This window comes from Hemicordylus capensis, chromosome 3 (assembly GCF_027244095.1).
Source record: "Hemicordylus capensis ecotype Gifberg chromosome 3, rHemCap1.1.pri, whole genome shotgun sequence".
Classification (NCBI taxonomy): domain Eukaryota; kingdom Metazoa; phylum Chordata; class Lepidosauria; order Squamata; family Cordylidae; genus Hemicordylus; species Hemicordylus capensis.
The window spans coordinates 9,857,504-9,885,189 of record NC_069659.1 but is presented as its reverse complement, the minus strand read 5'-3'; the positions used below and the strand labels follow the sequence as shown (position 1 = coordinate 9,885,189).

At 45.5% G+C, this 27,686-nt stretch overlaps 1 protein-coding gene across 3 annotated transcripts; it reads right to left on the bottom strand.

Moving 5' to 3' along the window:
• Positions 1-358: 358 nt before the first annotated feature.
• Positions 359-27,504, bottom strand: AQP11 (aquaporin 11). 3 transcript variants are annotated; one of them, XM_053305998.1, is made up of 4 exons: positions 24,773-27,504; positions 17,064-23,964; positions 2,606-2,722; positions 359-677 (listed from the first exon to the last, which is right to left on the bottom strand). In XM_053305998.1, exons 2-4 carry the CDS (start codon positions 17,662-17,664, stop codon positions 607-609), a joined length of 789 nt encoding a protein of 262 aa, XP_053161973.1. In that variant the 5' UTR covers positions 17,665-23,964; positions 24,773-27,504; the 3' UTR covers positions 359-606. The 3 variants fall into 3 exon arrangements, with proteins under 3 accessions (XP_053161973.1, XP_053161974.1, XP_053161975.1); XM_053305999.1 differs by lacking the exon at positions 17,064-23,964 and having other exon boundaries at positions 24,773-27,383; XM_053306000.1 differs by lacking the exons at positions 359-677; positions 2,606-2,722 and having other exon boundaries at positions 22,450-23,964; positions 24,773-27,398.
• Between the last annotated feature and the right edge of the window lie 182 nt (positions 27,505-27,686).

Sequence of the window (27,686 nt, the reverse complement as noted above, 5' to 3'; positions counted from 1 at the left end):
GTATAGTACTTTTTTTTTTTTTTTGCAATAGCCCCAGGATTGGACTGGCTATTGAAAGGAATTCCACAATTAGGAATCTAATGCTGACTGGAAAGAGTCCCTGCAAAACGTTTTCCACTGTGCCCTGCTTCCCCTTTCTGATACTTGCTGAATCTTAATGATTCCGATATATCAGAAGTTTTGGATGTTGGTTTTTGTTTTTCCTCTTAAAATGTACTTTGGTGGCTACAAATGTAGACTTGAATCCGATGGAATGGAGGATGGATACTAAAAAGGTGCAGATCAGTGACTTGAGGCTGGTTCTTCACCAGAACAAGTGAGGGGTGTGATAGTGAAAGAAGCTTGCCTACCAGAAGTGTTCACTCTTTTAAAACTTATATTGATTTGGAGGATGTAACAAGTGAGATGTAGAATTTAAAGTTAAGAGTCTTACAATTTGAGAGATCAGAACTATACAGCTCAACTGGGAAAATCAGTTCTAGTTCTTATGGGCACAAGCAAGTACTGTATTGCAAAGTCAGTCCAAATATCTGAAGGTTGCCTGAGTAAACCTAATGTCTTCTGTCTGCATTAGTTTTTCCAAGAAGCTCTCCAGAACATGGTTTTTCAGCCTAGCAAATGTTGTCTCCGTAGCAGGGGAAGTACTTCATCCCACAGTACAACCACCAATGCAGACCCTGAAACAATGAAAACAGAAAATGCTTTTAAGGCAATGACTGCAGATTGTGCAAGGGAACAGGGCTGCCTGCAACAACATGCAATGGAGAGTGGTTTGAAGATGTCAACCTTCCAGTCTTGTGTTGAGATGCTCTTTGCTAGGAGAGGGAAGTGTTGCCAGCATCATTGGCCAATGGTATTGCAGCTTGAAAGGTGCAATTCAATAGCGGGCAGGTATGTTTATATCTGAAGTGAAGCTTGCATGTTATGGAGGTGAAGCAAATGTACTCAAGCATGCGTGGCTGTGAGAAATTTGTGTGGTTTTAAACAGCCAAAGTGTCTACTATTTCAATGTACATAAAGTGGAATTGACCATCTCACACTAGCAGTAACTGGGTAAGGTAAAGGTAAAGTGTGACGTCAAGTTGGTGTTGACTCCTGGTGACCACAGAGCCCTGTGGTTGTCTTCAGTAGAATACAGGAGGGGTTTACCATTGCCTCCTCCCGTGCAGTATGAGATGATGCCTTTCAGCATTTTCCTGTATTGCTGCTGCCTTATAGGTGTTTCCCATAGTCTGGGAAACATAGCAGCGGGACCACTTGCTTGCTAGGCAAGTCATTTCCCTCTGCGCCATTAGGTGGGTAGGTCAGACTATATCTCTTGCATTTCATGGCTGCTTGACCCTACGTGTGTGCGTGGGAGACAGACATATTACATAATATGCTAATAAAACAGGCTTGCAGTTGCAGGCATTTCTTATACCACAAAACAGCCCTGCACTCTCCCTTTACTCATTGCTAGTTGATGTGCAGAAGAGTTTTTGTTTAGAAAAATGTATTTATCTCCAGCATTTCAGCTTTTTCTAGTGGTTTTTTTTCTTAAATGATTTTCAAAGAAATCCAACACAGTGAACTAAAAAAATATGGCTTGTTCATAATTCAGTGAAAGTCTGGACTTTGTCTCAAAGTACCCAAGAAAACTGCCAAAGTTAGTTGGATAGTATAATTTCCCCATGCTTTTCCAACTGGAGAGTTGTTCCTGCATTTTCTGGCAAATCCATCAATTTCCCCAGGATTTTCTATTTTTCTGATAGTCTGGGTGAGTTCTGAAACCTACCTGTAAAAATTGCATCTTTCTCTTTTGTGGTTTTGGTCTAGGAGGCCTAAGCAGCGCTCACTTGCACTCTGTGTGTGAGTGCGTGTGTGTACACACACACGCATACCTTCCAATTAAGCATAATGCTAGAGGCATCTGTTGAAATGGATGGTAGTCCATGAATGCTTCTGCTACAATAATGTGTTTGTCCAAAGTTCCACAAAACTCTGTTCCATTTGCTCGAACATTGCTACCCCTCTTGAACTGAACTAATGTAACTGTTGGTGGTTTTCTCATAACCACAATTTCTCCCTAACCTCACTTAAAAGGTTGGTGGTTGAAGTACCAATATTAATTGCTATGATATTTTGATGGGGAGAAGAATATTAGCCAGCCTTGTTTTTATACCAAATGTAAGCCCTATTCAAAGGTTGTGTTCAACAGACATACAGTCTGTGTGCAATGCATGCATGTACAGTTATTCACATTTTCAATGCATAGCCTGCATTTGAGGGAGTCCTACAATGAATGCATTGCAGCCATTCACACAAATGTGTACATATGTGCAGACTCCAATATGCACATATGACATAATGGCTGGGTTTACTCTTTAAAGAGCTAGAGTGCCGTGGAGCAAGTGTGAAAGCCAGCTTTTGTCAGGCATCAGCCAGAAGAAGTCGTTAAAAAGCTGCCATACTTAAAGGCCGGTCCCTAATCAAGGTTGCTGAGCATTGTGTGTGTTTTGTTTGATGTGTATACCGCCTTTTGCTATTGTGACCTCAAGCCAACATTGCTGCTTATAGGTAGGAGTACTGCTCCATTTTGTCCTAATAAAGATATAAAGGCACTTACCTAGGCAGGGTGCGACCCAGTACACCAGCATGTAATTCCAGAATGCGTCAAGGAAACAACTCATATGCAAGGAAAAAGCCAGTGCTGGGTTAAATATTGCTCCTGTGACATGTCCACCTATAAAAAGGAGGGGAGAAATCCAGTGTGACTAGAATTTGGTAGCAGACCAAAATATTTGTAACACAGAGTACTGCATAAGTATTAATTATCTGCCACTGCTAGCTTGCTACAACCTTGTTCCTAAAGATTTTTGCCAAACATGAACCACCTTATTCTGTCAGACCCACCTAGGCCAGTATTGGTAGTAGTAAATTTTATTACGGTCCTTAGACCAGCTTAAAATTTAACCAAGTATTGGTTATTTTTTCTAGGGAAGAGGATTTTTCCAGTCCTACCTCCAAAATCCTCTCCATCCTGGAGATGTTCAGGACTGAATCCACATGGAAAAACATGTGCTCTACCACAGTGTGTTGTCCCTCTCTCATAGAATGAGAAGTTGGAGGGGTCTCACAGACCATTTTGTGTAACTCCTTGCTCAGTGTAGGAGATCTACCACTTGGCGGTGACAAAGGAGAGGGTGTAGCTGATTCTTGCCTTAGGCCTGTAAGCCTGCCTTTGAGCATACAACAAAACCATGCTCTGAATTGGCTGTGCCATTCCTATTGCAGAATATTTGGTGCTCCACTTACACTGTTAGCTATAAATCTAACATACCTGCCATGCCGCTCAGTGAACCTAATCCACTTTTGTAGTGATGCTCTGCATCTCATGTCATAAGTCAGTCTTGTCTATTGATACTCCAGAGTTGCAGAACTGTGGTGAAATTGCTTCACTGGCATTAAATTGCTATTGCAAAGCTGATCCAGTAGAGCTGCTACATTCAAGACGCATGCAGTCTGTGTACAGCATTTACAGTAGTACACTTCCTTTCTCTATGCTGCATTCGAGGGGGGCTGTACACACTTTCACTTTTAAAATGAATTCACCTGTACAAGGCTTATTACTGTTTTTATCTTCTTATTAATCTTCTTGTTAACCACCCAGGGGTCTTTGGCCGAATAAAAGTAGACCACTGTATGTTCATACCATGCAATGCCTGAATACAGCTTACATCAAGATCAGATCAGTGTACCTGACATATAGAATCTACTCTAAAACTTCTGGGCAAAGCCCCAAAGGTGATGGAGGATTACACCCATGGTATCTTGGAAATGGCAATATTTGCTTTTGATGAGCTTCTGTATGGGGAAGGTTAATCATTCATGTATATAAAATCCCTTACAAATCCTCTCATTCATCCTTCCAATGTCTGCGAGAGGTACAATGCTGCTGTTCCTGTTTAACAAACAGAGCATTGTACCAGAGAAATAGTGCCTTGCCAAAGGTCATCAGTGAATTAGTGATGCAGCATCAGCTCCCTCAGATTAAGGCCAACACTCCACTGAATCACCTTGGTTGATGTGCTGCAATTAATGAAGGGTACTTGTTGAGTTGTGTGTCAGGAAATCATTGGCTCCTGGTTCAGATCAAGACTTGCCCATTAGCCTGCTACATAGGCTGCGGCAAGTCTCTCAGTCCATCATAGGTTATGATAAGGATACTAACCTGCCATACGGGATTGTTGGAAGGAATACTGACATGATGCATGTGAAGCGCTGTAGAAGTATTAAGTAGCAAAACATTTCAAAGCCACTAATGGAATTAGAAATGAGATGTTGCCATTTGTTGTTTTTTATTGAAAACCGCCTAGAGACATAGGTTTGGGGAGGTATGTAAATTTGTTAAATAATTAAATAAAAGTTACCAGCCTTGGCTTGGCCCAGCACAGAAGCACCTTGGAACCACTTTTATAACAGAACTGTGGCCATCTTTCTGCTAGTTGATTAGTGCATCACAAAATTGCTTCCTGGGTTCACCTTGTAGTATGTGGGCCAGGATTAATAGTTAGTTGTTTATTTACGATCTTAGATCAAACATCAATATACACAGAATATACACAGTGAAAAGAAAATAATGGAGACAAAGTCTAAAATGTCATCAAATATATAAAATCAGGAATCTTTGACAGTAACCAATTGCTGTGCTCTAGCTTCTCTTAGTTTGGTCAATGTGTAACAAAATTTAGCAAGGATTAATATCACTTTGCCATACATTAAAGGTAAAGTGTGCCATGAAGTCTATTTCAACTCCTGCTGCCCACAGAGCCCTGTGGTTTTCTTTGGTAGAATATAGGAGGGGTTTACCATTGCCTCCTTCCGCACAGAATGAGATGATGCCTTCCAGCATCTTCTTATATCACTGCTGCCCGATATAGTACCAGTGGGGATTTGAACCGGCAACCTAAAATAATGTGGCATAATTGAAAGCTAAGGGTTCTAGCAAACTAGTTTCCAAGTAATGATACAGCAGAGATACAAGTTTAGGGTGGTATAGAAATATTTTAAGTAAATAAAATAAAGGTGGCTGTGAGAGAGAAACTGCTCTGAGTATATCTGTTTTCAGAGATTAAACTTTTCAGTTAATGCTGTGTTGTACACAAACTTCAGTTAATGGATCTCGTCCAGCCCATTCCCATTAATGCGCATACACTACCCCATTGTGCAGAAAGCAACATCCCTGAGACAAGGACTGACTAGAGCAAAGGATCTCTACAACTGAGTACAAATTGTATCTTTATATCTCAGCTCTCTAAAGAGATCATCTCATCATGATTTGTACCATCTCCTGAAAGCAACTCAAAAATCCTCTGGTACTTATAGACAATGAACCTTCACTTGCAGACTCCTTATTTCTGTCTGTCCAATGCCTTAAACCTGAGAGACTTTGGTTTGAAACCTTCACCCCCATTCACTCTGTCCATCTACAGTTCTTAAAGGTTCAATCAGAATATAAGTTCCTTGCCAAAAAGGCATTTATCACATAGTAAGATGTTCGTTGGAAATCTCAAGAGAAAGGCATATTAATGAAAGTTTCAAGTACTGCCATTAATTCCAATAGATTTGGTTCTGAAACTGTGGTGGCTCTAAAAGTGGGTGCACACAAATAAAGTCTGGGAGCTTAATTTGGCCTGTGGGGGCTTTTTTTTGTACGGCCTGCAGGTAGGAATATTCTGCAGCAGCAATACTAAAAAAGCAAAAGACCGCTCCTTGGGTCAGTTCCCTCTTCACCAAGGTGGCCATCTCACTCTTCTCTGAAACTGACATATAGCACCATCCTATGCATGTTTACTCATAAATATTCCCACTGTGTTCCCAGTGATGCTTGCTCCTAAGTAAACATGCCGAGGTTTGCAACTTGAAAGCAACAGCAATTTAGAGAGAGAAGACTGGCCTTTTGGGGGGGTTGGCATGCACTCCAGGTGCCCCAGTGGCTGAGCAGGGCCATGGGCCTATTTTCTGGCCACTATTCTTAGTTAAAATTGTGGGCCCCTTGACAAGGGGAAAAGAGTCACATGTAATTGCTTTCATTAATATTTTTAATAATTAATGTTAATGTAATAATGCAGAGAAAATTGACCTGTGTCATGGTTGGTTCCAGCCCACTGGGGCATTTCAGTTGTGCATCCCTGCTCTACAGTGAAATGATGCAGTCGACATTTACAACTACTGGACCTACACACTTTTCTAGTAATACATTTGTTAATGGCCCTATCCACCCCACCCCCAGCACAATACTTCCAGTGGCTGCTGCTAGTATCTATCTAGTGTTTCTCTTTAGACTGTGAGCCCTTTGGGGACAGAGATCCATCTTATTTATTTATTATTTCTCTGTGTAAGCCGCCCTGAGCCATTTTTGGAAGGGCGGTATAGAAATGGAATGAATGAATGAATGTATAAATGTATGTTCATTCCCAACAGGAGTAGCATCCCAACTGCAATTGCGCAATGCCTAGCGGACACAGGCACAGTTTCACTTGCATCACAATAGTGCAGGCATCTCTCGCTTCCATCTATGGTTCTCTGCATGGTATGGCAGCACTATTGGTGTACCCTCAGAGGTATATAAAGAGGGCTAGCAGATAAAATGTTGCAACTCAATCCAGTTTCAAATCACATTAGTGAAATTGATATTATTGCTATGAAAAGATTTACAGCCAAATGGGACATGTTAGCAGGAGTTCCATGATCAGATATATCTCCCGTTTGCAAAAGAGCTGAATGCAGTCAGAAATTTAATTAGGGCCATGGCAGTGTGGAAGATTAGGCCTGTAGCCAGCCTAAAAATGGGGGAGGAGGAGGAGGGGCAGGCTTTATCACCTTAGTTGCTCTCCATTACATTACAATATAGAAGTTTTAAAAGTCGTCTTTTTAAAAAAAAAACCTGGGGGGGGAGGTAAAAAATTAGAATGGGCCAGGGCCCCCCACCCAAGTCTTTTAAAAACCTTTCCCCTGTGTTAAGTTCACAGTCTGAATTGCTTTCCTGGAGTTGCTATTTGCAAGGAGGCGGTGACTGCATTTTGCCCTTTAAAATATGCAACCTGTTCATGGATCTCCTGCTTCTTGTCACATAAGGCTGCCTTGGGAATAAATGTCAAGGCTTCTCTAGTACTGGGACTTTGAATGTGTAAGAAGTATAAGAATGTGTCTTCAGTGAGAGAAGAGCAGAAACCACTCTATTCACCTAGAACAGGACAAGAAGCAATAGGTGTGATCGCCTCCCCTCTCTGGGTTTGGTCATAGCTGAGCCCAAAGAGGTACCAAAATGAATGGTGATGGGAGTGAAATGAATGGTGATGGGTTCCAAATAATGTGAACACTCACACTTAACAAAGGGCTGTTCTAGCAGTGTAGGGGAAACAGTAAGAAAGTGGTCAATAATTTCCATTTTGTTCAGCTTTCACACAGGAAGTGGAAAAGGTCGCAGGCAACCTGCCCCAGTACACCATAGAAATTGACTTTGAGGTCACTGCAGAGCTGTTTTCCTTTGTTATAAATTAACTTTCTTGAAACGCCATGTTTATATTAAACTGGAATCATGGTCAAATACACCTATGTCTTTTAAAACAGGATCTATTGGGCCCCAGCAGGAGTTGTCCAAAGTGCTATATGGATGCTAACATGCAGCAAGTGCTGCTGAGTCTTCTGAACTATGAGCAATTCAGCAATGTTTCAGCTGGCCAAGGGAGCCTGTAGAAACTGGAGATTTCAGGGGCTGGTTAGCTATCAGTTTATTCAAAAAAAATGAATAAATAAATAAACTTAAGAAGATTTCATTCAACCCCTAACTCTAATCTAAATAAATTAATCAGACTGCCATGATGGCTGGTATCTTATGAAAGTGTACCTTCTGTGAAAGATGCTACTACAGTCGAGAAGTGCTACAATACTCCAGCTTTCCTGTATTCTGGCAACCTCCCAATCCTGGTTAATCAGCAGCAGCTGAAACTTATTTGTGCCCACTTCTTGGACAAGTTGCTGCTTCTACCTTTTCAGGAGCTATTCACTCCTCAGTCTCCATCATGCCTTTTAGAAAGCATGTAAAAACTTGGCTTTTTATCCAGGCTTTTATGTGATTGTCTCCACTGCTGCTTCTTTGTATTTTATATGGTTATTTTATGCTTGTATTTTAAAATCTTTTTAGTTAGATCTCTGTTTTTATATTTTAGCTTAATATTTTAATTGTGTAATTTTTATAGTCTTGTTTTAATTTTTCTATGTGCACTGCCTTGGGATTATTTTTAATGAAAGGCAGTATATAAATTTAACAATAAAATAAAATAAATAAATAAGACACTTAAAGCAGAAACAGTATGATATGTATACACCTGGCTAATGGTATGCTCAGAGTCCCAAGAAGTTAACAGAGGAGCAAGTGCCTATTCATCTTGATCATTAGGGGACAGCTTTGCCTTAGCTGAACTGACAAGTTTGCCAAGCTAATGAGTAAACACAAAACATTCCATTTGGAAACACTAAGCAGAAAGAAATGACCAGCTTAACAGCCTGGAGTCTGGACTATTAATTTACTCCTGGTAAGAGGTTATGAACAGAATTAATTTGCGGACCTAAAAGTTTTAGTTATTTAAATTCATCTCATCTCATTGAATTGAATCCCATCCCAGCCCTCTTAGTTACTTTATTTTGGAGACTGCAAGAAGCATGATTTGGCTAGAACTGGGGAAATTTAATTTAGGGAACTTCAATCTTCCTCTTCCCATAGCAACATACATAACACAATTTCAATACCTTTAGGCTGCAAGGGAACCATTCATTGCACGTCTACTCAAATATCACTGAGCATTGTCTCCTGTTCTACCCAGGCTGAGACAAGAGGGATTACACTGCATCAAATTCTCAGGTTGTTTTGGAACATCAGGGTCAGCCTTTACACATCTGCAATTCACCATGTTTATCGAGTCCTGCTTGTAGGATGGAGAGTTTTTCCAGTATTTACTTGGGAGTTTTGTCTCCCGCAAAGAGCAGCTTAACTTTGTGCCCTGGGATTTAAGAATATTTAAGAAGGAAATGTCTAATTTTGTTTTAATCCAGGCAGGTTGGGCTTTGAGGCAGACTGCAAAGGGTGTTCAAACTACCTTCTCTGTGCAATTGTTGCCTTAAGCCATTGACAACAACTTTTGCTTCACTGAAGTGTGGCGATGATGTTCCAGAGGTCTCCATCTTTACCACATGCTCTCCTTCCTTCTTAGCAGGAAAAGGCCAAGTCTATGTAGGAACAGCATGAAATGCCTTCTGGCCCCAGCAAGCATCACTTGAATGTACTTTTTTTTTCTCTTCAAGCAGATGGTTACTAGCTTCGTCCATGCAGCCTATGCTTCAGTTTCTCAATGAAGCTGGTTCACTCATTTAGCATCCCATCCCCAAGGCTCTAGCTCTCAAAGGGACATCACAGAATCCAAGACTTCTTGCTGGAACTTAAAAAATAAATAAATACACAACTTTTTGTCCTATGGAGTCTTCTTTGAATAATGGTGCTTTTGACTAATTGATTTTCGAGATCTGTTCAATGGTCCTTGCTCAATGTGGAAGGTCATACACTTTGCTGTCCTCCATAACAGCTGCCTATCACTAGCAGTGGCCTGTCCCTGTAGCAGGGGAGCCTGATGGCATGTGGCCAAAATGTCCTGCCACTCCTCCCCCTTCCCTCTGCCCAACCCATTGTATGTACTTATGTGCACGTGCACATACCCTGACTGTTCAACCCATCACATCCTCTTTATCTCATCCAACAGCAGTGTGAGCTAGAGCTCCCCTCACTCTCCTCTGCTCCCATCCTGAGTTTTGAACAGCCAGAGAAAGCTGTGGTAGGAAGAGCTGTTTTGAGGCCAGAAGGTTGCTGCTGGTCTAGAGTCTCCACAGAGACACTCTAAGTCATGATGAAGTAAAATTCCACTATCCACTTCCACCTGGTTATGTAACCTACATAAGTCCTAAAGGTCACAAGTTTCTGTACCCTGCCATTAGAAGGGTTCCTTTTCTTGGAACCAATACTCTCCCCTGCCTAAGTAGAGATAAGCACCTGTTGCCCTGCCTGACTAGGCATAAACACAGCAAAAAGCTGATTGGTGCATTATTGCTAGTTTCTGCCTTGTAACTGGTTCACCTTGTCTACCAATGGCTAAGCTTTATTCTGCTTGTACTAGTATGATTGGTGTATGCCATGAAACTTTGGCTTCTGATAGGCTCTGTACTCAATCCTATAGCCTGTATATCCTATATAATAAAAGGCTAAGTGAGTGGCCGTGGCTTTGGAACGTTGGGGATCTGCGTCCCTGCCTCCCTGCCTCCATGGGCTGTTCTGGGCCTGCGCTTCGCGCAGGCCCAGAACAGCCCAAGGGAGTCCGGACCCCCAACGCCAGTGTTCCAAAGCCACCACACACTCGACCTCCTGCCGTCGCCCGCCCGCCTTCCAACACCGTTCCGGGCCCACCAGCGGCCATTTCGCCCCTATCCCCGGCCCAACATGTGGCCGGATCGCTGTCTGCCCACCATCACTGCCCCAGCCACCAAACACTAGACCTCCTGCCGCCGCGGCCATTACGGCCGGATCGCTGTCTGCCCGCCCGCCCTCCATCACTGCCCCAGACCCATCCATGGCCATTCCGGACCAATATCAGGTGGTCCTTGCACGGCCCCACTGGCAGCCATTTCCCCCCCAACAATGCCGTTGCCCGCCCCCCGCCCGCCCTCTCTCCCAACTGCCGAGCCCTCCTTACCCCGACCATGTCCGTCGGGCGCAAAACACCAAAACTGCAGAGAAACAGAGGAGCTTGCAAGCAGAGCTCCTCTCTTTGGAATGGCTCTGCCTGAACTGACACTATGGCCGTAAAGGACGCAATAGGCGTCCTTTGCATCCAAACTGACAGTACGGCCAGAGGCTCTGCAAGAGAGTGGAGCTCTGCTTGCGACCTCCTCTGTTTCTCTGCATTTAAGTCGTTTAAAGCTGAAATTGAGCAGTCCTTCGCCCGACGGACACGGCTGGGGCGAAGGACAGGCAGAACAAGAAATGTATTGCTGCTCGCACTATTGCTTGCTATCTCACTTCCCTAAAACCAGACTCTTTTCCAAAAAGGTGTGTACCAGTATGGTTGCCAAGATTTTTTTTAAGACTTAGACCTTTAAGGCTTAGTGTGAAGTTGGCCTCAAGCTTGGAAAGAAAGGATATTGGATCTGGGGTTGGGGGGCAGAGCTTGCAAACAAGTTTGTGTGTCTCATTTTAGAAATTAAACACTGCTTGATTCTTTCCCTGTGATAATGACTACATTGACTACTTGATTTCTGTCTCACCCCAGTGTAAGGATCCATTGACTTTTGTGTAATCATTTCTGTTTGTCCCTCTTTGCCTCAAGTGTGCTGAGGATGAAATAGCAAGGTTATCTACTCTAATGGCATGTGGAATACGTTATATTCCATATATATTTTATTAATGCTCTGCTTAATTATTTACTATTTGTGAAGATGACTGTAATTGTTCAAAATTATAGAACTTTCCAATACTACTTTGCATACTGCGCAGAGATCCACAGCTCTGAGATGTGCATGTACTGCTTGCAAGCCACTCCAAAGTGCAACCACTCTGGGGCCACTAAGCAGTGCATAATTCTAATTGTGATGGTACTCTCATTTTTCCCAATGGGTGTGCAAAACAAAGACAGAGAGAAAGAGAGAGACAGACAGACAGACAAAAAAATAGACAGACAGCAGAAGACAAAACAAGGAATGAGGGAGGGAGACAGAACAATAGAGAAAAGAAAAGAAATAAAGAAGGAAAAACAGAAAAAAGAGAGAGATGGGAAAGAAAAGAACAAAATAAACAAAGAGAGAGGAAGGGAAAATAAGAGAGGTAAAAGTGAAGAACAAAGGGAAAAAACAAAAGATAGAAAAAGAGAAAAAGGAAAACACACACGCACACACACAACCCCACAGAACACACCCATTATAGAAAGAAGAGAGAAAAAGATAACGAAGAGAATAAAACATATAAAAAACAAAACAAAAAAAAGATAGAAGGAAAAGGAGAACAAGAAAAGGAAGGAAAGGAGAGAAAGGAAAAGATACAGGGACAAAAAAAAAGCAATAGAAAGGAAGAACGCTTAAAGGGAGGGGAAAGCTAGCGCCCGTTATTATAACGGGCTTAAAAATACTAGCAAACAGTATAAAAAACTCTTGCCAAAAGCCTGAGTGTGTGCTCTTGGAAGAAAGACACCTGGCATGCTGTGAACAATACATCTGATGGATGGTGAGGGGCTCTGCTCATTAAATGGACCCAGAATTCCTGGAATTTCTCCATCAGTCAGCATTGTGCTGGCTGAGTCCACTCCCATTTGCTTCCTTCACTGGCCTTTGCAGAGCAGAGGAGGGAACAACGCTTTGCTGAAGAGCACAGCACCACTTAATATGGTGTCCCCATAGCACTGGGGGAAGCAGGGGGCATTTTGCCACCCTGCTGGCACCCCAAGGGTCTGCTGCTCTAGGCAGATGCCTGACCTCACCTTATTGTAGGCTGCCCCTGCCCAGCTATCTCAGGCGTGAGGTTAGGGCATATAATTCCAAGTTCTCATTTGTTAGTGCCAACTGGGGTCAAAGATGGTGAGCACACACCTGCTCCCTGCTGAGCAGGCAGAAATAAACCCTTCCTCTTGCATGCTGTCATGCAATTTTTAATGTTTCACAATTAAGTTCTTTGTATCAACAGTTTAATGTACTTAGTGAAAGACAAACAAGGCTGACTTTGCTAGAGTAACATTTGAGGTTCCAGAGGTGAAGTTAAACTGATTTAATAGTTACACCTACAGAAGAGATCCTATAATCAACAATATACTGTACATAATCTTTTTTTTTTAAAGACTGTAAAATAAAGTTTGGAACAGCAAGCCCATGTCTGAATTAAATGTGCATGCCTATGTGCAATGTGGTGTAGTGGTTAGAGTTCTGGACTAGGACCAGGGAGACCTGAGTTCGAATCCCCATTCAGCCATGAGACTAGCTGGGTGACTCTGGGCCAGTCACTTCTCTCTCAGCCTAACCTACTTCACAGGGTTGTTGTGAGGAGAAACCCAAGTATGTAGTACACCACTCTGGGCTCCTTGGAGGAAGAGTGGGATATAAATGTAAAACAAACAAACAAATAAACAAATAAATAAAACTTGGCTGTCTTGCAACTGCTCTGCTTCCTATCACCTGGAATAGATTGGAGGAGAGCACCACCAATGGTTTCCATCTGTTTGAAGCTTCCAATTTCTGCAGTACTTGGCCTTTCCTCCACTGAGGAATAACCACACAACGTGAACTCCAGGAAGCAAAAGGACAACTGCTCAGTCTAGAGGCCAGACAGTGCAGTGCATTTCCTCAAAGAACCTACATATTGCCCTAATAAGGATAATGTAACATTTGCACGAGCCACCTAATGGCACAGTGGGAAATGGCTTGACTACCAAGCCAGAGGTTGCCAGTTCGAATCACTGCTGGAATGTTTCCCAGACTATGGGAAACACCCATATCGGGCAGCAGTGATATAGGAAGATGCCAAAAGGCATCACCTTATATTGCGCAGGAGATGACAATGGAAAACCCCTCCTGTATTCTACCAAAGACAACTACAGGGCTCTGTGGTCACCAGGAGTCGAAACCAACACAACAGCACACTTTACCTTAACATTTGCACAGTCGTGAAAGCACAAAAATTGAGTTGTGCAAAAGTAAAGTCATTATATAGGATGGCCTCACTGTTGTGCAACTCCAGTTTTGTAGTTTTTGCTCTTACACAACTGTGCAAATCATGTTCCACTGTGTGTAATGTTGCACAACATGTAAGCCACTGTTTCACAGAGTATTAAAGGAGAGCTTTTTTCCCTTACTCCCTTTGCCGGAGTCAGCTTTTCTTTCTCCCCTCCCCAGCTTTTTTTTTTAATATATATATATTTTTTGCTTGCTTGCTTGCTTGGGTTTCATGTTTTTTCAACACCTGATGGCTGCCAGCCTAACTGGGGCAGAGAGATTTTGGCCATATGCCAAGGTTTTCACATTAGACGTCACTGCTAAGAGGTGGCAGCTGGAACCCTTCTTCACACTACTGCCCAGTGAATAGCCACACAGCCCTTCTAGTGCATGGGCTAAACCAGAGGTTTTAAGCTGGTTCTAGGGAACCCTGGGATTCCTTGGAAGCTGGATCAAGGGTTTCTGAATGAGATCAGGGAAAGCAGACAAGGAGGCGCTTCACACGACTGGCGCGAAGCGCTGGAGGAGGTTCTGCGGGGAGAGCGGGCTTAGCCCACTCTCTCCACGGACAAGCAGCTGCTTGTAGCTGGGCAACTGGATCAGCCACCCACACGACTGCCAGCTCTATCAGTTCCAGCATGCCCCATGATGCGAGTGTGCAGGGCATCCTGAAGAGCCCTCCGAACCTGGGAGGCTGCTTGCAGCCTCTCGGCGGGGGTCTCCTCGTGTGTTGCCACGGCGCGGAGCCATGCCATGGTGGCACACGATTAGAAAACTAACCTGGGCTAAGGGGAGGGTTACTTTGGCGGGCTAGCTGCCAGAGACCCACCAGGCTCGCCCGCTGGTTCTCACGATGGGGAAAAACCAGGCTGGGCTTCTTTAGCCCGGTTTTCCCGCATCGTGAGAATAGCCTCAAGCTTTCCTGAAGGCCAGCTTTGTCACCCACAACTAATCTTTGAATGCAATGTGCAGGAGAATGTTGCTGGGTGTTACGATCTTGGTCACATGCTCAGTTCACACTTAGCAACAACTACAGCCCTGACCAGTGCCTTCCACAAAACAAGGCTGTGCTTTAGCACATGCCATAGAATGCTCTGCAATGCACGGGGATCCTGGGGCTAATGCTCAAGAGCTCCTTGGCAAACACTTTGATGTAGGAAGTATTCTCTGAAGGGCCAGACTGTGAAGAGCAGTGGGCTAAAGGATAGTTGGGATACAGTGAGCTACTGTAGGTGTGCCCAGTGTCTTTGGCATGCCCCGGGTGATTGATTGGTTTTAGTTTGAGCAGCAGCCTCTCGTAGGAACATAGGAAGCTGCCACATACCGAGTCAGATCATTGGTCCACCTAGCTCAGTATCGTCTTCACAGACTGGCAGCGGCTTCTCCAAGGCTGCAGGCTACTTGCAGGCTATCACAAGCTACTTTTGAAAGTTGCTTCAGTTTCAAGAGCAGTTTGTCATGCAGGCAGTGTTGTATGAGACAGCCCAAAGCCACCCCTTCAGAGGCATGAAATTAATTATTTAATTCTATGGATCTTTCAGTGTATTTCTCCCCCGCGCAACACACACACACACAGAAGCACGTGCAAGGCATTCTGTAGTATGTGCTCGTAAAACGTTACTTACATTTATACTGAGGCTTCTTTTATGCATGAACAGATTGGTCACTCTATTCCAAAACTCCTATTCCAAAACTTCCTCACTCTTAAGGAGGAGCTGTCAATCTAGCTGAGCTTTTTTGGGAAGAGGGCACTCTATGGCCATGTTCATATAGCTTGCATGCTTTGACCTGAAGCACCTGTTCTCTGCCAGTCTATACAGCATAGCACAAGAATGGCAGAGGTAATCCAAGTGCATTCCACATGGCACTTAGATACTGCTTAAAACACCAAGAAATTTAGAACTCACTTTTTCAGTTACTGCTTTCACTACTGAGCACTAAAATGCTGAACTGGTACTGTGGAAAATTCTCATGAGAATCTCTCTTAAGACTGGAAAACAAACTTTTGCAAGAAATGAGGAACTATCCAAAGCTCAAACTCTTGCTTTCAAATGTGTGACACACTTCTTACCACGTGTGGCTAAAGCAAGTTACTGCTTCCTCCTTGTTCCCCAAAATTCCATACACTTAGGATTGCAAAATCAGAATAAAACATTAAGGAAGACTGCAGAGCTATGGCATCTTTAATTTAAGTTTTAGATACCAGAAATATCCAGATAGGAAGCTTCTATATTGTGAAACCTTGAGAAAACTTCAGAAACCACCTTGGCTTGATGGGGAGCCAGAGTTCCCAACTCTTTGATGTTATAACGTTTCAGAGGTTACATTTCCTAACTTGCTTCTTAGAAGACTCAAATAGGGAAGGAGAAAAAACGGATGAAGATCTGATTCCACATGGTCCCCATCTAACTGGACAAGACTAAGATAGTGCCTGCTCTTTTTCCTTCTATACAAGAGTTTGCAAGATGTAAATAGGGTTTAAATGCCTAAGGGGGCTGTAACGTATGCAAACAGGCCTTCTTTAGGGTAATCTGCAGGACCTCTTGCCTGGAAGTTATTCCCCTTTTGATCATGTTGTGCCACAGGTCTTCAAAAACCACAACTGATAAGTAGGAAAACCTGTTCATAAAACTCATTTGAGGCAAGTTCTCTCTTGGGAATATATTGTTAGCTATAATAAAGTCAAAGGTAGATACAGTATAAAGGCAATTGTGTAATGAAACATTTAAATTATGCTTGTTCCACATTATGCCTGTTCTTAAACAGTTGTTCTGGCTGCTGATATTTTTCCAAGCAAAGTACAAAGTGCTGGTTATTACATTTAAAGCCCTGAATGGCTTAGGTCCGGGTTACCTGAGAGCACCTTTCTCTACAAGATCCCCACCACTTATTAAGATTTTATTTATTTATTTGATCATTTATTTATTTGATCAGATGATCAGGAAGGGTCCATCTTCGGGTGCCACCAGTTCATCTGTTGGTGACCTGGGATCAGGCCTTCTCAGCTGTTGTGCGTGCGCGCACACACCGTGGATATAAGAGGATTATCTTCCTTGGAGGCCTTTGGGAGAGTCTTAAAGACCCATCTTTTTAGCCTAGCTTTTAATGATACTTTAATTTTAATGAGTTTTAATCTGGTTTACATGAGTTTTTATTTTATTTTAATGTAAACTACCCTGAGCCACTTTAGGAAGGGCAGTATATAAATTGAATAAATAAAATAATCATTCAAAGCTGGTTTACAGCCCAACACAATAACAAAAACAGGATAAACGGCAACAAACCTTCATATACCAATGTGGTGATCAGCAGAGCTGCAATGTGAACTTTTGTCTTGTAATTCATGGATTCAAACTGCAGGAGGGTCAGATGGAACAAGAAGGAAAAGAGGAGTTCTAGGATAAAAGCGTTTGCTATGGTGGTTTGGATTGGGCTTCTGCAAGTCTCTGCCAATGCGCTTGAATGCACCAGCGTGACCCCCAGGTTCCAGATGAATTTAGTGTATACATTAGCCAGTACTGCACCAGTGAACTGAGCCAAAGTCTGTAGCCACCAGGTCTTGACCATGATCCTACCCATGGAAAGCTGCTGAAAGCTGCTGGAGGGATTGTTGACACTGTCAGGTAATGTCAAGCCATGAAGCACAGTGAAAATGTAAGTGAGGGAAAGTGCCATATAAGGTTGGGGGGGCAATTCAACCAGCAGCAGAAGCTCGTGGGTGCAGGCACAGATCTGGAAGGCACCAGTTAACTCTAGGAAGAAGCACTGGATATGGGAGTGAGACTGGCAGGGGGCAAACTGCTGGGCCAGTCGCCTGCAGTAAGCTGTGGCCACAATCGTACCTGCCATCACAAGCAGCGAGATGCAGGCTTCGCCGACAGCCATGGCAAAAGTGGGATTCCAGCAGCAGAAGTTAAAGGAGTGTGTCACTTTCCCCTCTTCCAGCTCCAGCCCGCCAGGGATGGTCTCAGCACTCTGTCCTCCTCAGCTTCCTTCACACACTAGTTGAAAGTCTCTCGACTCCCTCTGGAGGTGGACGACGTTTTCGGAGGGGTTGACAGCTCCCTCCTCCTCCTGCTGCCGCTGTCCACGCCGCGCTCTCAGGGGACTTCACTCCCCCAGCCATCTGCCCAGGCTCATCCGGAAACTGGCAGCAGCAGCAGCAGCAGCAGCAGCGCTCCTCCGGCCCTCACCTAGCCCTGGGAAGAGGTCTCTGGACTCCTGCGGATCCTTCCTTCCTTCCCATTCGGCTCCCTTTCGGGCTGTTCCGTGGCCTCGCCACAGTGCCGAGGGGGGCTCGGATCCGCTCGCTGCCTCTGCCGAGTCGCCCCACACAGACTGCGAGCGAGGAGCTGGGCTGGCAGCCTCTTCCACAGGGGGTCACGCTCAGTTGCAGAGGGCTGCCGCAGTCGGGGACGACGCGCCGCCGCTTCTTCCCCCTGGAAGTCACAGGTGCTCCCCGCCCGGGCGGAGAAGGCACCAGGGCAGACCCCGCCTCCTCCGAAGCCAGCCCGGCTCATCAAGCAGCTGCCCCAGCCGATGACCCCTTCCTCCTGCCCCTCCGAGGCGAGGCCAACCCAGCAACCTCCTTCCACCGCCCCGTGGCGCCTGTCCCCTCCTGGGGGGCGAATCTGGCTGCATACACCCCGCGCGGCTCTCTAGCACGCTGGAAAGCCAAGCCTGGGGCCGCCCAGTTCGTCGCCAGGAGGCTGCCTTTTCCCCGTAAGCCTCCTCCGGGCCGCCCCAGTTGCGGCGAGGGCCGCCGCCACGCTGCCTCCGGAGCCGGGCTGGAAGGGTCGCCGCAGCCGCCCGCCATCAGCGCGGCTGTGTGACCCTGGAAAGGCGACGGCGCAGCACGCAAGCGGGAGGCTTGCCGGGCTGCCGCGCCACGCTTGAAGAAGGCTGCGCCAGGCGGAGCGGGCCGAGGCCGGCATGCTGGCGGGTCTTGCCCGTTTGGGGAAGGAGAGATCACGGGGGGGGGCTCCTCCTCCCGCTCAGGCCCTGGAAGGAACCGCGCGCGAGAGGGGCATTTGCGCCGTGGCGCCTCCCGCCACCGGGATGCGCACCTTCAGGCACGGCCCGGGACGTGGTGGTGGGCCTGCGGGTTCAGCATAGGCGACCACAGAAAAGTGTGGCAAAGGCTAGGGGGGAAACCGCCGCCGCCGCCGCCGGGGATCTCTCGCCCCCATCCCACGCGTCCCGGGCAAGAACTCGCCAAAATCCGTCTCTCGTGCTCAGACATTGCCCTTATTCCCTTCCAGTACGACCCTTTAAACAAGACAGGATGTCGCTTATTTCAGAAGAAGCAAAACTCTAGACATTTCTGTCAAACTTTGGTCATCTTCCCCTTCATGCAGATATTAAATAACTTAATGTAAGTGGTGCTGCCTGAGAAGACCAGGACTTCCCTTAAATAGAGCTGCAGTGTCAGGCAGTGAATTAGTAAGATTGATTAAAATTTAGTTGACTAAACATCTCTGGCTAATTAGCGGCAGATTTTAAAAATGCAAACTTGCAATACTTGTAAAAACTGCACATGGCAAGGACCATCTTAGAAAAGGCATTCACACAAACACACCCCCCCACACACACACACACACTGAGAAAAGAGAGAGAATGATGATTATGCCTGCTGGCACATTCTTTTATAAACTTTTATATGCATTTAGCAATAGCAATAGCACTTACATTTATATACCGCTTTATAGCCGGAGCTCTCTAAGCGGTTTACAATGATTTTAGCATATTGCCCCCAACATTCTGGGTACTCATTTTACCGACCTTGGAAGGATGGAAGGCTGAGTCAACCTTGAGCCCCTGGTCAGGATCGAACTTTTAACCTTCTGGTTACAGGGCAGCAGTTTTACCACTGCGCCACCAGGGGCTCCTATTTAATTGATTGTCAACCCATTATACTATATAAATATATATTTAGTTATTTCAAAACTATATACCTCACCTTTCCACTCAAAAGCCTTCAACATACAAAAAGTAAACTGCAAGAATCAGAGTAAAATCAGCCAAAACAGACTTAAACAGCTCTAGCATTATAAGCAGCATACACATTTCAATTCTGCTCTACAGCAAGTACAAGCATCCTAAAGTACAAATTAATGTACTAATATATAACTTAGGCAGGTGTTTGCATTTGCTTTTTCAAACCATCTATATATTTATTTCTCTAAGACGTACCCATGGCTAATCCCATGTGTGGCAGCTCTCACAAGAGTTCACAAGCAGCTGCCACATAGCCACGGGTGCGGAGAGAGACAATGGTGGCCACCGCTGAGCCAGTGGGGAGGGAAAGCATCCTGAAGATGAAAAGGAGAAGTAGATTTGGGTGTCATCAGCATACTGATAACACCCAGCACCAAATCTCCTAATGACCTCACCCAGCAGTTTCATGTAGATATTAAAAAGCGTTGGTGACAGAATGGAGCCCTGGGGGGACTCCATATAGCAGCTCCCATTTTGAAGAGCAATTGTCACCAAGCTCCACCATCTGGAATCTTCCCGGGAGATAGGAGCGGAACCACTGCAAAGCAGTGCCCCCTATCCCCAACTCCCCCAGGCAATCCAGAAGGATACCATGGTTGATGATATCGAATGCCACCAAGAGATCCAGAAGAACCAGCAGAGTCACACTCCCTCCGTCGATTCCCCGGTAAAGGTCATCCATCAGGCCAACCAAGGCTGTCTCAACCCCATAGCCAGCCCTAAAGCCAGTTTGAAATGGATCTAGATAATCAGTTTCCTCCAAGACTGCCTGGAGCTGGTCGGCCACCACCCTCTCAATCACCTTGCCCAACCAAGGGAGATTGGAGATTGGCCTGTAACTGTCCATCACTAAGGGATCCTGAGAAGGCTTCTTTAGGAGTGGTCTAATCAATGCCTCCTTCAAACAAGGGGGTACCCTACCCTACCCTCCCTCAGTGATGCTTTTATATTAACTAGGCCATCTCCAACAATCTCCCTGCTAGATAGAAGCAGCCAAGTCGGGCAAGGATCCAGAGAACAGGTGGTAGGCCTCACTGCCCCAAGTAGCTTGTCCTCATGCTCAGGAGTCACAGACTGAAACTGATCCAATCTAATACTGCAAGAGGGATTGCTGGACACCTCCTCCATAAACCCTGCAAAAACAGTGGAGTCCATGTCGGCCTGAATACAGGAGATCTTGTTTGCAAAAATCTCATTAAAGGCATCACAGCAGAATGACCCCAGGGATTGATTTGAAGTAGAAGGAGCAGAAATCAAACCCCTCACAACCCGGGATAGCTCCGCTGAGCGCGAACCTGCAGCCGCAATGCATGCAGACCAAAAGCTCTTTTTTGCCGCACGCACCACGACCGCATAACTCTTCAAATGGGTCACATGCTGTATCCTGTCAGATTCGAACCGAGTTCTCTTCTACTTGCGCTCTAGTTGCCTACCCAACCGCTTCAGCCCTCACAACTCTTGAGTATACCAAGGGGCCATTTCTGAAGCAGATTGGAAGGGACGCTTAGGAGCAATAATGTCTACTGCCCTGATGAGTTCCCTGTTCCAGGTTCCCACCAGGGCATCGACAGAATCACTGGCCACACCAACGTCAAAATCCTCCAAGGCCTTTTGAAATCCCACTGGGTCCAGCAGCTGTGAGACCAACCTTAACCAGGTAGTGGTCCGTCCATGACAATGGGGAGACGACAGGATCCCCCACCCACGGAACACTCCCCTGATCCAAACAAAAGACCAAATCAAGTGTGTGGCCAGCAACGTGAGTTGGATCAGAAACCAATTGGGATAGGCCCATTGTTGTCATGGCCTCTATGAACTTCTGAGCTATGACCAGACAAGCCAGTCCCAAAGTGGATATTGAAGTCCCACAGCACTAAAAGTCTAGGAGACTCCAACACCAACTCCGTGACCAGCTCCGCTCAGTTAGGGAGTCGGTTGGGCAGCGGGGTGGACGGTACACCAACAGAATCCCCAATCTATCCCTCGTTCCCAGCCACAAAAATATGCACTCGATATAAGTCAGCTGTCTCACAGGGGCCCTGGTAAGGGAAATGGTATTCTTATGGACCACAGCCACACCACCACCACCCCGCCCACATCCTCTAGCCTGCTCCACGACAGAATAACCTGGTGGGAGAAGCTGAGCCCACACTGGACCACTCGCCTCCCCCATCCAGGTCTGTTATATATGCCAGGTCAGCTCCCTCATCCACGATCAGATCATTGACAATTTCGGTCTTATTCTGAACTGACCTGGCATTACAGAGGAGCAAGGCCAGACTCTGTGGGTCATTGGGGCTGCTCCCCGAGGCCTGAGAGTTGACAGAACAGTTGGAACTAAATTACTGATTTCCCTTCCCCTGTAACGGCCAGCTGCTCTGCCAGCGCCAATTCTTCTATTCCCCACCACAACAGTAATAGCTGCCCCAGAAACACTGGGTACACTCCCAGCACCATCCCCCTCAAGAGAGCCCAAACACATATATGAAAAAGGCCTGGCACAAGCCGCAGGTGGAACTCTTCAACAGTCTGGGGGGCTGGCAACCAGCCAGCTAGAACTTTGCGACGATATTTATAACAACAACAACAATACTGACAATAAAATTCAGGCATCCCAGGTCCTTGGGAAGGACTCGATGTCTGGATAAAACAAACCAGTCAATAACATCTGTCTGACTGTGTGAATAAGGAGTAATCATAATAAATATTTATATTCTGTCCCTCCAGTACAATACTGCTCAGGGCAGCTCACAACAATAAAGCAATAAAAGTAATATAAAATTTAATGCCATAGAAGAAATAAAACACAATGTTAACCCCGCTAACTTGGCAAACCCTGCTAACTTGGCAAAGAGGCACCTTTTAACGTGGTGATTCTCTTTATTGAGCAGGGGGAGAGTAACTGGCCCTATCCAGCCCCAGCACAATAGCTCCAGTGACTGTTGTTGGTGTCTATCTTGTGTTTCTTTTTAGATTGTGAGCCCTTTGGGGACAGGGATCCATCTTATTTATTTGTTGTTTCTCTGTGTAAACCGCCCTGAGCCATTTTTGGGAATGGGTGGTATAGAAATCAAATCAAATCAAATCAAATCAAATCAAATAAATAAATAAATAAATAAAACAATTAAAACAGAGTGCCCAGAGCCTTTGGATGGAGTGGTATAAAAATGCAATAAATACATAAATTAAATTTAAATTAAGAACCAACTGAGCTGTAATAAAACACATTAAAAAGCCTTTCTGAACAAGTGGGTTTTAAGAACATTTTTAAAAACCCTAAGTGAGGGAGCATGGTGAAGCTCTTCTGGGAGGGCATTCCAGAGCCTAGGGGCCACAACCAAAAAGACTTACTGTTCATCCAAGGCACCCAGAGTGGTGTACATGGTCCTGTTTATAATGTTGTCCATTTATTTATTATTATTTACTTATTACATTTATATACCATCCCATCCATGTGGCACAAATGGTTTGCATATTCTTCAGAGGCAGATACCCCATCGTTTATTGTTCACAGATTTGGTGCAGAAATCATTTGCCTGCATTCTGTAAAGCATCAGGTCAATAGGAGAAGGGGTGCATGTTTGCAAAGTCTTCAGCATCTCAACAGCGAAGGCTTTTTGCACAGCCCAGTGGGCACTGGGGGAGGGAGCATTTTTCGCTTCTTTCCTCACTGCAAAATACCTTTCTGCTTTGAAAAATATGTCCATGAGGGCTACGCAAAAGTACTCCCCTCCACACCCACTTGGCTGTGCAAAAAGACTACATCACTGCTTCGCTGGGACACAGAAGGCTGTTTGCAAACCCTTCTTTAGTCAGCCTACACTGTGCAGAATGTGCCATTGCAGAATGCCTTCTGTGGCATTTGTGCCATATTATTTGTGGTGAAGGAGTTTGTGGTTTAAGCTTCTTATAGCTGTGCTTACAATTACTGAATGAACAAAACTACTGGTTTTTGTAACCCTGTGGCTAAGTGTAGGGTCCAACTACAAACAAACATGTAACTAGAAAAGGCAGTGCGGTGGCAGAATGTTGGGTGTTGGGACACTCATTATTCCACACCACTAATTTTTGTGTTATCTATTGTCTTTTTTATCTAAAAATGTCCCATGCTTTTGAGTCTGTTCGACTTTCTGCAGTCTTCTTTTGAATCACTTCACTGGCACAGCTGGAAGATGTACCCTCTGAAAGCTGAAAAGGAAGGAAAGGTAACAGATTGTGTTTGGGGAACATGCAACTTTTCCCTTGGGGGAAAAGCCCCACCCCCACATGCTTCTTCTCCCAAGAAATGTGTGTCCCTTGCTTTCAGTGAATGTCAATACCCTTTTAATATCAGCAGGCATCATCCCAAGCTTCACCCTCAATGCAGACCTGTTTGCATCCCTAACAGCCAACATACACTCACTAAGAGGTAAAGAAGACTACCATCTTAGCTAGCCTGGAGGCAAAGGGTTAAGAAAACAGAATATGGATATACATAGGTGAGCACAACTAAGTGACACTGAAGGACTTGAGGAAGTGGAGTGGACAAGAGGAGGAAGCAGGTCACAAGAAGAAAGAAAAGTAGGGCAAATCCTACTGGAAAAAGAAGCTGGAGCTGACACTTGCCCACATATTCAGCCAAAGGCCATCTTTTACTGGCCAATTTCATATAAGTTTGCACAGTTTGGAGGGCATCTTCTGAATCAATGTAGTGTACTAAGTAGATGGTTGGATTAACACTAGGGAGTCTTGGGTTCAAATCTCCACTAAACCATGTCATTCACTGAGTGATCTTGGGTCAGTATATCTCAGTATAGCCTATCCTCACAGAGTTGTTGTGAGGATATAAGGGAGGAGAAGGATGCCTGCCACTCTCAGGAGGCTTGGAGGAAGGGTGAGCTATGAATAATAACTTTTTAAAAAGCTTTGCTAGTTGACAAGCGGATGCTTCAAATATTATAATCTTGCCCACAGTTACTATTTGAGACAGTGGAGGAAAGAAAGGACAATAACAGACCTGTATACACCACGGAGGTGATGACGAAAGCAAGCCTGTTGGCTCTGAAAGAGAGCTGTTGCTGTTCTGATGTCAGCATGGCCAGCTGGAACATGGTGGAGGTCACAAGCTCGATGCAAAAGGCTTTAAAGAAATCTGCTTGGTGAGGATTGCATTTGGGTTCAGAGAACTGATAGCTGATTCCCAGTGAGTAGATCCCATTGAAGTAAAGTCTAGCTATAGCGGCCCCGACAAACTGAGCCACTATCTTCAGACTGCCCAGCCTCACTGAGATGCCCTTCCGCAGGATATATAGGAAGGTGCAGGCAGGATTGCTGATGTTCTCATTCAAAGTCAGGATGTAATGCACAGTGGTGAGCACATAAATGTAGGTAATAATTAACTGGTTTTGGGGATGTATGTCCATCAGAAGGAGCAAGAAGCCATTGCAGGTGCACAGTTGGAAAGTGGCAGTCATCTCCATCAGGAAGAGCCGGGCCTCCCGCCGGTTTACGAGTGTGCGGATCAGGATCATGTGCCCTGTTGCCAGAAGCATGGTGGCCAGCTGTAACCCGAGCACCAGAAAGATGGCCTCCTTGGGCATGATGAAACTCTGCTGTTCCTAGACAGGCTAGGATGTTATTCAGGGTTATGCCTTCTTTTGAACACTTTTTTTGCAGCCAAATTAGCCCCGGCTTTTCTGGTAGTCCAGTTATCCCTGCTTTCTTTTTAGGGAGTCATCAAGCTCACTCTTCTGGCAGGAGTGGGGTTAATTTTCTCCTGCACTGCTTCAGTGTATCTCTTTTGTTATTAGGGGTCAAAGTGCCTCTTGTAATTAAGGAATGTAAGCAGCACTCCTGATCAAAGTTCTTCAATGCGCCCCACTTAGGAGGGACCCAAAGTCACTCCTCCTCAGAAAATCTGAATTAACTTCCTTTTGTGAGGGGGTATCATCCCCCCATTCCCCCTTCAACCTCTATATTTGCCCTCTTGTCCTGGAAGCCAGGCCCTATAGTAATAAATGAGTCACCACCTCTCTGCCTTGAATGCATCAAAGCACTTCTTACTAGGATTCTGTTTTATCCAAGGAATGTCACCAACCTAGCCCTTGCCAAGGTATAAAGGCCGCCTTCCTTTTTGGGATGGGATCAGAAAATCCTTTATGAAAGCGAAGTCTCTTTCCTTATTAGGGACTTGAGTGTGAGAGGAGCCCTCAGAAGCACCCCCTTTTCCTCACCCCGTCTGCTACTGCTACTGCTACTACAATATCTAAAGTCCACTTTTTATCAGTGGTCTCCTTCTCAGAGAGCTTGAGGAAGTTCCACTCCCCCCTTGTCCAGTGTGGGGGGAAGCTCTTTCCCCCTTGTATGAGTGGAAGGGGTCAAAACAGCCCATATACTTTGGGAGATTTAAACAGCCCCTTTGGGTTAAATGTTATCCTCTGTCAGTTTATGTATTTCCAGGGGAAACCCCGCTCCCTGCCCCAGTTTCAAGGTGATTTAAGCCTATCCCTCATGCTGCCAGGCTAAGCCCCTCCTCCTGCCTCCCCCCTAAATCCTGTGCGCCCCCCTCCCCAATTTGCCAAGCTTTCCCGCTCAGTTCCAAACAGCCACCAAAAAAGGCGCCAAAAGGGGGCGCCAAAGAGGCCCGACGACAACGGTTCAGCAGGGCACGTGCCCGGAGAGGGGCGGGCCACAGGCCCCGAGGCGCAGGCGCAATCCACCTCGCTCCTCGTGCCTCACATTCAAAAAAGCGGCAGTTTTTTTCTGCAGAGAGTCCGTTGGAGCCGGTCACGTGGGAAGAGGGCGGGAGGGAGTCGAGCTCGGGCATCGGACTTTCTCAGAGGGAGGGAGGCAGGGAGGGAGGGAGAGAGAAAGAGTTCGGGATTGTTATCGGCGCCCCCCCTACACCTCTCATGGGAGCCTCCACTGATATATCCTTCGCGCTCTAAGGACTTTACCATTAGGAAAAGGGGGGGAGGGAAGGAACCAATGAAATTCATTTAGGGGGGCTGGAAGGCTTCGAATTAAAGGGAGGCGGGCTGTACGTTTTTCAAAATCACATAGAAAACATAAGCTGCCCCATTCTCGCCCTCGTGCCTTTAATAAGGGTGTGCTGGGCAGCATGATTATCTGGCGCCGCTTTGTCGGGATGCTGTTCCGGAGTAAACTGCACCTGTTTCATTTCTGCCTGTCGCACATGCTATTAAAGGCACAGGCAGAAACTCTGTCAAGGGGGAAGGAAAACTAAACCCTGCTGGCAAATCCTATCACCACTTCACAGTAGCACCAATGCATCATCACAGTAATCTTTCTAGGAAGGCGCCTGTCTTTTCAATAGCTGTCTGGGGGACAGAAATCCAACAGGCACATTTTTCGGTCACGATGTAATGGGGAAAGCGGCAGGGGTTGATATGCTGGAGCAGACCTCAGGGCGACTGACCCAGCTGGTCCAATTGAGTAGAAGGCAGCTTCAGATGTTCATTCATGGTGCCAGAGCTCTGCAAATACTTGCCCACAAGAGGGCAGCAAAGACTCAGGAATGTTGGCAGATACTTCGTTAATTCCTCCACTGACCAGGTCACTGGAAAACCCTCCTTTTTTGTCTCCTTTGCACCCAGCAGACACAAAGGAGAATGCAGTCCTACTAGGCATGACAGCCACCACCTAGACTTGGGTCTGGGGAGAAGAGCCGGTCTTGTGGTTGGTTGGTTGGTTAAGTGCCTTCAAGTCGGTGTCGACTCTTAGTGACCACATAGATAGTTTCTCTCCAGGATGATCTGCCTTCCACTTAAGGTCTCTGGTGCATTACATAGGAACATAGGAAACTGCCATATACTGAGTCAGGCCATTGGTCTATCTAGCTCAGTATTGTCTTCACAGACTGGCAGTGGCTTCTCCAAGGTTGCAGGAAGGAATCTCTCTCAGCCCTAGCT

What these genes read in the sequence shown, in the direction of transcription:
- AQP11 (XM_053305998.1), bottom strand. Translation starts at nt 17,664, where the DNA reads ATGGCTGTCGGCGAAGCCTGCATCTCGCTGCTTGTGATGGCAGGTACG. An exon ending in CACCACATTGGTATATGAAG is followed by an intron (nt 2,723 to 17,063) that starts GTTTGTTGCCGT and finishes TCCTTTTTATAG; the next exon opens with GTGGACATGTCACAGGAGCA. An exon ending in CTGGGTCGCACCCTGCCTAG is followed by an intron (nt 678 to 2,605) that starts GTAAGTGCCTTT and finishes TCATTGTTTCAG; the next exon opens with GGTCTGCATTGGTGGTTGTA.